We start from the raw sequence: 13,373 nt of genomic DNA, 5'->3' as shown, positions 1-13,373 counted from the left end.
GGATACTGGGATGGATACTGGGATATACTGGGATATACTGGGATATACTGGGATGGATACTGGGATATACTGGGATGGATACTGGGATGGATACTGGGATATACTGGGATATACTGGGATGGATACTGGGATATACTGGGATGGATACTGGGATATACTGGGATATACTGGGATATACTGGGATGGATACTGGGATGGATACTGGGATATACTGGGATATACTGGGATATTCTGGGATGGATACTGGGATGGATACTGGGATATACTGGGATGGATACTGGGATATTCTGGGATATACTGGGATATACTGGGATGGATACTGGGATGGATACTGGGATATACTGGGATGGATACTGGGATATACTGGGATATACTGGGATGGATACTGGGATATACTGGGATGGATACTGGGATATACTGGGATATACTGGGATGGATACTGGGATATACTGGGATGGATACTGGGATGGATACTGGGATGGATACTGGGATATACTGGGATGGATACTGGGATATACTGGGATATACTGGGATGGATACTGGGATGGATACTGGGATGGATACTGGGATATTCTGGGATATACTGGGATGGATACTGGGATATACTGGGATGGATACTGGGATGGATACTGGGATGGATACTGGGATATACTGGTATGGATACTGGGATGGATACTGGGATATACTGGGATGGATACTGGGATGGATACTGGGATGGATACTGGGATGGATACTGGGATATACTGGGATGGATACTGGGATATACTGGGATGGATACTGGGATATACTGGGATGGATACTGGGATGGATACTGGGATATACTGGGATATACTGGGATGGATACTGGGATGGATACTGGGATGGATACTGGGATATACTGGGATATACTGGGATGGATACTGGGATGGATACTGGGATGGATACTGGGATATACTGGGATATACTGGGATATACTGGGATGGATACTGGGATGGATACTGGGATATACTGGGATATACTGGGATATACTGGGATGGATACTGGGATATACTGGGATGGATACTGGGATATACTGGGATATACTGGGATGGATACTGGGATGGATACTGGGATATACTGGGATATACTGGGATATACTGGGATATACTGGGATATACTGGGATATACTGGGATGGATACTGGGATATACTGGGATATACTGGGATATACTGGGATATACTGGGATGGATACTGGGATATACTGGGATGGATACTGGGATATACTGGGATATACTGGGATGGATACTGGGATGGATACTGGGATGGATACTGGGATATACTGGGATGGATACTGGGATGGATACTGGGATGGATACTGGGATGGATACTGGGATATACTGGGATATACTGGGATATACTGGGATGGATACTGGGATGGATACTGGGATGGATACTGGGATATACTGGGATATACTGGGATGGATACTGGGATGGATACTCGGATATACTGGGATATACTGGGATATACTGGGATGGATACTGGGATGGATACTGGGATATACTGGGATATACTGGGATATACTGGGATATACTGGGATGGATACTGGGATATACTGGGATATACTGGGATGGATACTGGGATATACTGGGATGGATACTGGGATGGATACTGGGATATACTGGGATATACTGGGATATACTGGGATATACTGGGATGGATACTGGGATATACTGGGATGGATACTGGGATATACTGGGATATACTGGGATATACTGGGATGGATACTGGGATATACTGGGATATACTGGGATGGATACTGGGATATACTGGGATGGATACTGGGATATACTGGGATGGATACTGGGATGGATACTGGGATGGATACTGGGATATACTGGGATGGATACTGGGATATACTGGGATATACTGGGATATACTGGGATATACTGGGATATACTGGGATGGATACTGGGATGGATACTGGGATGGATACTGGGATATACTGGGATGGATACTGGGATATACTGGGATGGATACTGGGATGGATACTGGGATATACTGGGATGGATACTGGGATGGATACTGGGATGGATACTGGGATATACTGGGATGGATACTGGGATGGATACTGGGATGGATACTGGGATGGATACTGGGATATACTGGGATGGATACTGGGATATACTGGGATATACTGGGATGGATACTGGGATATACTGGGATGGATACTGGGATGGATACTGGGATGGATACTGGGATGGATACTGGGATATACTGGGATATACTGGGATGGATACTGGGATGGATACTGGGATGGATACTGGGATATACTGGGATGGATACTGGGATATACTGGGATGGATACTGGGATGGATACTGGGATATACTGGGATATACTGGGATATACTGGGATGGATACTGGGATATACTGGGATGGATACTGGGATATACTGGGATATACTGGGATGGATACTGGGATGGATACTGGGATATACTGGGATATACTGGGATATACTGGGATATACTGGGATATACTGGGATATACTGGGATATACTGGGATGGATACTGGGATATACTGGGATGGATACTGGGATATACTGGGATATACTGGGATGGATACTGGGATATACTGGGATGGATACTGGGATATACTGGGATATACTGGGATATACTGGGATGGATACTGGGATATACTGGGATATACTGGGATATACTGGGATATACTGGGATGGATACTGGGATATACTGGGATGGATACTGGGATATACTGGGATATACTGGGATGGATACTGGGATATACTGGGATATACTGGGATGGATACTGGGATATACTGGGATGGATACTGGGATGGATACTGGGATGGATACTGGGATGGATACTGGGATATACTGGGATATACTGGGATATACTGGGATGGATACTGGGATGGATACTGGGATGGATACTGGGATATACTGGGATATACTGGGATATACTGGGATGGATACTGGGATGGATACTCGGATATACTGGGATATACTGGGATATACTGGGATGGATACTGGGATGGATACTGGGATATACTGGGATATACTGGGATATACTGGGATATACTGGGATGGATACTGGGATATACTGGGATATACTGGGATGGATACTGGGATATACTGGGATGGATACTGGGATGGATACTGGGATATACTGGGATGGATACTGGGATATACTGGGATATACTGGGATATACTGGGATGGATACTGGGATATACTGGGATATACTGGGATGGATACTGGGATGGATACTGGGATATACTGGGATGGATACTGGGATATACTGGGATATACTGGGATGGATACTGGGATATACTGGGATGGATACTGGGATATACTGGGATGGATACTGGGATATACTGGGATGGATACTGGGATGGATACTGGGATATACTGGGATATACTGGGATGGATACTGGGATATACTGGGATGGATATTGGGATGGATACTGGGATATACTGGGATGGATACTGGGATATACTGGGATATACTGGGATATACTGGGATGGATACTGGGATATACTGGGATGGATACTGGGATGGATACTGGGATATACTGGGATGGATACTGGGATGGATACTGGGATATACTGGGATGGATACTGGGATATACTGGGATATACTGGGATATACTGGGATATACTGGGATGGATACTGGGATGGATACTGGGATATACTGGGATGGATACTGGGATGGATACTGGGATGGATACTGGGATGGATACTGGGATATACTGGGATGGATACTGGGATATACTGGGATGGATACTGGGATATACTGGGATGGATACTGGGATGGATACTGGGATATACTGGGATATACTGGGATGGATACTGGGATGGATACTGGGATGGATACTGGGATGGATACTGGGATATACTGGGATATACTGGGATGGATACTGGGATGGATACTGGGATGGATACTGGGATATACTGGGATATACTGGGATATACTGGGATGGATACTGGGATGGATACTGGGATATACTGGGATATACTGGGATATACTGGGATGGATACTGGGATATACTGGGATGGATACTGGGATATACTGGGATATACTGGGATGGATACTGGGATGGATACTGGGATATACTGGGATATACTGGGATATACTGGGATATACTGGGATATACTGGGATATACTGGGATGGATACTGGGATATACTGGGATATACTGGGATATACTGGGATATACTGGGATGGATACTGGGATATACTGGGATGGATACTGGGATATACTGGGATATACTGGGATGGATACTGGGATATACTAGGATATACTGGGATGGATACTGGGATATACTGGGATGGATACTGGGATGGATACTGGGATGGATACTGGGATGGATACTGGGATATACTGGGATATACTGGGATATACTGGGATGGATACTGGGATGGATACTGGGATGGATACTGGGATATACTGGGATATACTGGGATATACTGGGATGGATACTGGGATGGATACTCGGATATACTGGGATATACTGGGATATACTGGGATGGATACTGGGATGGATACTGGGATATACTGGGATATACTGGGATATACTGGGATATACTGGGATGGATACTGGGATATACTGGGATATACTGGGATGGATACTGGGATATACTGGGATGGATACTGGGATGGATACTGGGATATACTGGGATGGATACTGGGATATACTGGGATATACTGGGATATACTGGGATGGATACTGGGATATACTGGGATATACTGGGATGGATACTGGGATGGATACTGGGATATACTGGGATGGATACTGGGATATACTGGGATATACTGGGATGGATACTGGGATATACTGGGATGGATACTGGGATATACTGGGATGGATACTGGGATATACTGGGATGGATACTGGGATGGATACTGGGATGGATACTGGGATATACTGGGATATACTGGGATATACTGGGATATACTGGGATATACTGGGATGGATACTGGGATGGATACTGGGATGGATACTGGGATGGATACTGGGATATACTGGGATATACTGGGATGGATACTGGGATATACTGGGATGGATACTGGGATATACTGGGATATACTGGGATGGATACTGGGATGGATACTGGGATATACTGGGATATACTGGGATATACTGGGATATACTGGGATATACTGGGATATACTGGGATATACTGGGATGGATACTGGGATATACTGGGATGGATACTGGGATATACTGGGATATACTGGGATGGATACTGGGATATACTGGGATGGATACTGGGATATACTGGGATATACTGGGATATACTGGGATGGATACTGGGATATACTGGGATATACTGGGATATACTGGGATGGATACTGGGATGGATACTGGGATATACTGGGATGGATACTGGGATATACTGGGATATACTGGGATGGATACTGGGATATACTGGGATATACTGGGATGGATACTGGGATATACTGGGATGGATACTGGGATGGATACTGGGATGGATACTGGGATGGATACTGGGATATACTGGGATATACTGGGATATACTGGGATGGATACTGGGATGGATACTGGGATGGATACTGGGATATACTGGGATATACTGGGATATACTGGGATGGATACTGGGATGGATACTCGGATATACTGGGATATACTGGGATATACTGGGATGGATACTGGGATGGATACTGGGATATACTGGGATATACTGGGATATACTGGGATATACTGGGATGGATACTGGGATATACTGGGATATACTGGGATGGATACTGGGATATACTGGGATGGATACTGGGATGGATACTGGGATATACTGGGATGGATACTGGGATATACTGGGATATACTGGGATATACTGGGATGGATACTGGGATATACTGGGATATACTGGGATGGATACTGGGATGGATACTGGGATATACTGGGATGGATACTGGGATATACTGGGATATACTGGGATGGATACTGGGATATACTGGGATGGATACTGGGATATACTGGGATGGATACTGGGATATACTGGGATGGATACTGGGATGGATACTGGGATATACTGGGATATACTGGGATGGATACTGGGATATACTGGGATGGATATTGGGATGGATACTGGGATATACTGGGATGGATACTGGGATATACTGGGATATACTGGGATATACTGGGATGGATACTGGGATATACTGGGATGGATACTGGGATGGATACTGGGATATACTGGGATGGATACTGGGATATACTGGGATATACTGGGATATACTGGGATATACTGGGATGGATACTGGGATGGATACTGGGATATACTGGGATGGATACTGGGATATACTGGGATATACTGGGATATACTGGGATGGATACTGGGATATACTGGGATGGATACTGGGATATACTGGGATATACTGGGATGGATACTGGGATGGATACTGGGATATACTGGGATATACTGGGATGGATACTGGGATATACTGGGATATACTGGGATGGATACTGGGATATACTGGGATGGATACTGGGATATACTGGGATATACTGGGATGGATACTGGGATGGATACTGGGATATACTGGGATATACTGGGATATACTGGGATATACTGGGATGGATACTGGGATATACTGGGATGGATACTGGGATCGATACTGGGATATACTGGGATATACTGGGATGGATACTGGGATGGATACTGGGATATACTGGGATATACTGGGATATACTGGGATATACTGGGATATTCTGGGATATACTGGGATGGATACTGGGATGGATACTGGGATGGATACTGGGATATACTGGGATATACTGGGATATACTGGGATGGATACTGGGATGGATACTGGGATGGATACTGGGATGGATACTGGGATATACTGGGATATACTGGGATATACTGGGATATACTGGGATGGATACTGGGATGGATACTGGGATATACTGGGATATACTGGGATGGATACTGGGATGGATACTGGGATGGATACTGGGATGGATACTGGGATATACTGGGATATACTGGGATATACTGGGATGGATACTGGGATGGATACTGGGATGGATACTGGGATGGATACTGGGATATACTGGGATATACTGGGATATACTGGGATATACTGGGATATACTGGGATGGATACTGGGATATACTGGGATATACTGGGATGGATACTGGGATATACTGGGATGGATACTGGGATGGATACTGGGATATACTGGGATATACTGGGATATACTGGGATATACTGGGATATACTGGGATATACTGGGATGGATACTGGGATATTCTGGGATATACTGGGATGGATACTGGGATATACTGGGATATACTGGGATATACTGGGATATACTGGGATATACTGGGATATACTGGGATATACTGGGATGGATACTGGGATATACTGGGATGGATACTGGGATCGATACTGGGATATACTGGGATATACTGGGATGGATACTGGGATCGATACTGGGATATACTGGGATATTCTGGGATATACTGGGATGGATACTGGGATGGATACTGGGATGGATACTGGGATATACTGGGATGGATACTGGGATATACTGGGATATACTGGGATGGATACTGGGATATACTGGGATGGATACTGGGATATACTGGGATATACTGGGATGGATACTGGGATGGATACTGGGATGGATACTGGGATATACTGGGATATACTGGGATATACTGGGATGGATACTGGGATATACTGGGATGGATACTGGGATGGATACTGGGATATACTGGGATATACTGGGATATACTGGGATATACTGGGATATACTGGGATATACTGGGATGGATACTGGGATATTCTGGGATATACTGGGATATACTGGGATATACTGGGATATTCTGGGATGGATACTGGGATATTCTGGGATATTCTGGGATGGATACTGGGATATTCTGGGATGGATACTGGGATATTCTGGGATATACTGGGATATTCTGGGATATTCTGGGATGGATACTGGGATATTCTGGGATGGATACTGGGATATTCTGGGATATACTGGGATATACTGGGATATTCTGGGATATACTGGGATGGATACTGGGATATTCTGGGATATTCTGGGATGGGATCTCCGCGGAACATTCCGGAGGCGCCCTTCCGGAACGTTCCGTCCCCATTCCCGCCTTTTCCTTTTCCCAGGAATTCCTGCGGGCGGAATCTCCGGAGGCGCCGCGGCTGCGGGAGCACGCGCTGAGCGCCTGCGCCAGCCTGGTGTATCCCGGAATTCCGGGAATTCGGGAATTCGGGAATGCCGGGAATGATGGGAATGGCGGGAATGGCGGGATTGGGATCTGGGGTTGGATCGCTGGGAATTCCGGGATTGGGATTTGGGGTTGGATCCTCAGGAATTCTGGGAATTCCGGAATCGGGATTTGGGGTTGGATCCTCAGGAATTCTGGGAATTCCGGGATTGGGATTTGGGGTTGGGTCACTGGGAATTCCGGGAATGCCGACATCAGGATTTGGGGTTTGGGATTTGGGATTGGATCCTTGGGAATTCCGTGAATTCTGGAGCCCCTGTAATTAAAATAATTCCCATTAATCCCCAATAATTCCCAAAAAATCCCCAATAATTCCCAATAACTCCCAATAATTCCCAGTTAATCCCCATTAATTTCCAATAATTCCCAATAAATCCCCAATAATCCTCAATAATTTCCAATAATTCCCATTAATTCCCAATAATCCCCAATAATTCCCAATTAACTCCCAGTAATTCCCTATTAATCCCTAATAATTCCCACTAATCCACAATAATTCCCATTAATCCCTAATAAATCTCCAATAATCCTCAATAATCCCCAGTAATTCCCAATTAACTCCCTATAATTCCCATTAATCCCTAATAATTCCTAATAAAACCCCAATAAATCCCAATAATTCCCATTAATCCCCATTAATTCCCATTAACTCACAATAATTCCCAATTAACTCCCAATAATTCCCGATAATTCCCATTAATCCCCAATAATTCCGAATAAAACCCCAATAAATCCCAAATAATCCTCAATTATTCCCATTATTCCCTAATAATTCCCATTAATCCCGATTAATTCCCATTAATCCCCATTAATTCCTAATACAACCCAAATAATTCCCATTAATCCTCATAAATTCCTAATAAAACCCCAATAATTCCCATTAATTCCCATTCATCCCCAATAATTCCCATTAATTGCTAATAATTCCCAATAAAACCCCAATAATTCCCATTAATCCCCAATAATTCCTAATAAAACCCCAATAATTCCCATTAATTCCCATTCATCCCCAATAATTCCTAATAAAACCCCAATAATTCCCATTAATTCCCATTCATCCCCAATAATTCCTAATAAAACCCCAATAATTTCCATTAATTCCCATTAATCCCCAATAATCCCCAATAAAACCCCAATAATTCCCATTAATTTCCATTCATCCCCTATAATTCCCATTAATTGCTAATAATTCCCAATAAAACCCCAATAATTCCCATTAATCCCCAATAATTCCTAATAAAACCCCAATAATTCCCATTAATTCCCATTCATCCCCAATAATTCCCATTAATTGCTAACAATCCCCAATAAAACCCCAATAATTCCCATTAATCCCCATTAATTCCTAATAAAACCCCAATAATTCCCATTAATTCCCATTCATCCCCAATAATTCCCATTAATTGCTAACAATCCCCAATAAAACCCCAATAATTCCTATTAATTCCCATTCATCCCCAATAATCTCTAATAAAACCCCAATAATTCCCATTAATTCCCATTAATCCCAAATAATTCCCATTAATCCCCAATAATTCCCGTTAATCCCCAATAATTCCTAATAAAACCCCAATAATTCCCATTAATCCCCAATAATTCCCAATAATTCCCATTAATCCCCAATAATTCCCGATAATTCCCAATCAATCCCCATACTCCCCGAGAATTCCCGGCGGTCGCCGTCCCCGCCGGGCGCGGCGTTCCCGTTTTTCCTTATCCCGGGATGGCAGCGCCCTGGAGCCGGCGCTGGGCGAGGCGGAGCGCGCGGAGCTGCTGCGGGCGGCGCTGGGCACTGCCGGGCCGGAGCAGGTGGGGGGAACGGGAATTCTGGGAAAACGGGAATTCTGGGGGGAAAATACGGGAATTCTGGGGGAATGGGAATTCTGGGGGAATGGGAATTGGGGGGGAATGGGAATTCTGGGGGAAACGGGAATTGGGGGGGAACGGGAATTCTGGGAAAACGGGAATTGGGGGGGGAAATGGGAATTGGGGGAGAATGGGAATTCTGGGGGAATGGGAATTCTGGGGGAATGGGAATTCTGGGAGGATGGGAATTCTGGGGGAACGGGAATTGAGGGGGAATGGGAATTGGGGGGGAAATGGGAATTCTGGGGGAAAACGGGAATTCTGGGACAACGGGAATTGTGGAAGAATGGGAATTGGGGGGAATGGGAATTCTGGCGGAATGGGAATTGTGGGGGACGGGAATTGTGGGGGAAATGGGAATTCTGGGGGAAATGGGAATTGGGGGGACGGGAATTGGGGGGGAATGGGAATTGTGGGAGAATGGGAATTCTGGGGGAATGGGAATTCTGGGAGAACGGGAATTGGGGGGGAATGGGAATTGTGGGAGAATGGGAATTGTGGGAGAATGGGAATTCTGGGGGAATGGGAATTGGGGGGGAATGGGAATTGGGGGGAAATGGGAATTGTGGGAGAATGGGAATTCTGGGGGAATGGGAATTGGGGGGGAATGGGAATTGTGGGAGAATGGGAATTCTGGGGGAATGGGAATTCTGGGGGAATGGGAATTGGGGGGGAATGGGAATTGGGGGGAAATGGGAATTCTGGGAGAATGGGAATTGGGGGGGGAAAATGGGAATTGGGGGGGAATGGGAATTCTGGGAGAATGGGAATTGGGGGGACGGGAATTGGGGGGACGGGAATTCTGGGGGAACGGGAATTCTGGGGGAATGGGAATTGTGGGGGAAAATGGGAATTGTGGGGGAGAAACGGGAATTCTGGGAGAGAAACGGGAATTCTGGGGGGGGAAAATGGGAATTCTGGGGGGAAATGGGAATTGGGGGAGGAAAATGGGAATTGTGGGGGGGAAATTGGGAATTGGGGGGAAAATGGGAATTGAGGGGGAAAATGGGAATTCTGGGAGAATGGGAATTGGGGGGGAAATGGGAATTGTGGGGGGAAACGGGAATTCTGGGGAAAAAATGGGAATTCCAGGAAAAAAACCTCCTGAATTCCCATCCCGTTCCCATGGGATGATCCCGATATTCCGGGCTCTTCCTAAAATTCCCTTTTATTTTCTGGGATAACGATGGGCTGGGCTGGGTTTGGGAATTCCAGGGGTTTTTCCAATCCCAGAATTCTGGGATTTTCCAGGATTTTCTTCCATTCCCAGATTTTTAAAGGATTCATCTGCAAGAATTCAAAAAAATTCAAAAAAAAAAAAAATCCAAAAAATTTCAAAGAAATTCCAAAAAAATTCTGAAAATCATTCCAAAAAATTTCCAAAAAAAAATTCCAAAAAGATTCCAGAAAAAAAAGCAACAAAACCCCCAAAAATGTCAAAAAAAAAAATTCAAAAAAAATTCCAAAAAATGGGGAAAATCCCCAAAATTCCCATTTTTTTCCGGGATAAGGACGGGCTGGGGCGGGTTTGGGAATTGCCGGGGTTTTTCCGATCCCGGAATTCCGGGGTTTTCCGGGATTTTCCCAGGAGCCGTTCCCGGCGGCGCTCACGGAGCTGCTCCAGGGAATTCTCCGGAGGCGCCTCAGCCCCAGCGGCCTCCAGGAGATCTTTGCCGTGAGTGCCGGGAATCCCGGGAATCCCGGGAATTTCGGGAGTGATTTTGGGAATTCCGGGAATTTGGAGAATTTCCGGAAGTGGGAGGTGGCTCCGGGATCTGTTGGGATCGCGGGGATTCAATTCTGAGCGACGGGAATAATGGGAATGGGAAGGGAATTCTGGGAATAATGGGAATATTGGGAATAATGGGAAGTCTGGGAATATTGGGAATTCTGGGAATGAGGATTCTGGGAATTCTGGGAATGAGGATTCTGGGAATATTGGGAATTCTGGGAATTCTGGGAATGGGGAGGGAATTCTGGGAAGTCTGGGAATTCTGGGAATAATGGGAATATTGGGAATAATGGGAATTCTGGGAATTTGGGGAATGGGAATAATGGAAGTGGGGAGGGAATTCTGGAATGAGATTTCCCTGCAGAATTCCCAGCATTTTTCCTGTCAGAATTCCAGGATTTTCCCTGTCAGAATTCCCAGCATTTTTCCTTTGAGAATTCCCAGCATTTTTCCTGTCAGAATTCCAGGATTCCCCTGCAGAATTCCCAGATTTTCCTGTCAGAATTCCAGGATTTTCCTGCAGAATTCCAGGATTTTACTGTCAAAATTCCCAGATTTCCCTGCAGATTTCCCAGATTTTTCCCTGCAGAATTCCCGGATTTTCCTGTCAGAATTCCAGGATTTTCCTGCAAAATCCCAGCATTTTCCCTGCAGAATTCCCGGATTTTCCTGTCAGAATTCCCGGATTTTCCTGTCAGAATTCCAGGATTTTCCTGCAAATTCCCAGCATTTTCCCTGCAGAATTCCCGGATTTCCCTGTCAGAATTCCAGGATTTTCCCCCCATTCCCAGCATTTAGGGCCCTGGATCCGCTCCCCGCGGGAGCCGGAGCGGGAGCGCGGCCTCGGCATCAGCAAATCCCTGCTGGAATTCTTCCTGGAAAACCTCGACGTGCGCGTGAGTTCCCGAAATTCCCACCCTGTGGACAGGAATTCCCAGATTCCATTCCCAGATTCCAATCCCAAATCCCAATCCCGATTCCATTCCTGGTTTTTATTTCTGGTTTCCATCCCCATTTCCATCCCTGATTTTCATTCCCAAATCCCATTCCCGATTCCATTCCAGGATTTCATTCCCTGTTTTTATTTCCAGTTTCCATTCCCAAATTCCATTCCCAGATTCCATTCCTGGATTTTATTCCAGTTCCCATTCCCAATTCCCATCCCCGTTCCCATCCTGAATTCCCAGTTCCCCAATTTCCAAATTCCCATTCCCATTCCCATTCCTGGTTTTTTGTTCCCAAATTCTCGTTCCCATTCCTGGTTTTCCATTCCCAGTTTCCATCCCAAATCCCAAATTCCCGATTCCCATTCCCGAATTGCCATTCCCAATTCTCAAATTCCCAATTCCCAATTCCCATTCCTGGTTTTCCACTCCTGGTTTTCCATTCCCCATTCCCATTCCCATTCCCCATTCCCCATTCCCCATTCCCATTCCCCATTCCCCATTCCCCATTCCCATTCCCATTCCCATTCCCATTCCCATTCCCCATTCCCATTCCCATTCCCCATTCCCATTCCCAT

General features: G+C 45.3%; 1 protein-coding gene across 1 annotated transcript in view; it reads left to right on the top strand.

The window, feature by feature from the left end:
- The window catches only part of LOC146768512 (maestro heat-like repeat-containing protein family member 1), a gene marked incomplete at its 3' end in the record, with an annotated part of 73,934 nt that overhangs the window by 38,597 nt on the left and 21,964 nt on the right, over window positions 1-13,373 (top strand). The window contains exons 22-25 of the mRNA XM_085561750.1: window positions 8,132-8,205; window positions 9,984-10,057; window positions 11,667-11,794; window positions 12,643-12,747. Of these exons, the coding sequence (XP_085417876.1) occupies window positions 8,132-8,205; window positions 9,984-10,057; window positions 11,667-11,794; window positions 12,643-12,747 (381 nt within the window). The remainder of the gene's footprint in view (window positions 1-8,131; window positions 8,206-9,983; window positions 10,058-11,666; window positions 11,795-12,642; window positions 12,748-13,373) is intronic.

The sequence above is a fragment of the Lonchura striata genome, chromosome 2 (genome assembly GCF_050655825.1).
Source record: "Lonchura striata isolate lonStrDom1 chromosome 2, ASM5065582v1, whole genome shotgun sequence".
In the NCBI taxonomy this organism is placed as follows: domain Eukaryota; kingdom Metazoa; phylum Chordata; class Aves; order Passeriformes; family Estrildidae; genus Lonchura; species Lonchura striata.
The sequence above is the reverse complement of the archived record's forward strand: the minus strand, read 5'-3'. Positions and strand labels throughout refer to the sequence as shown.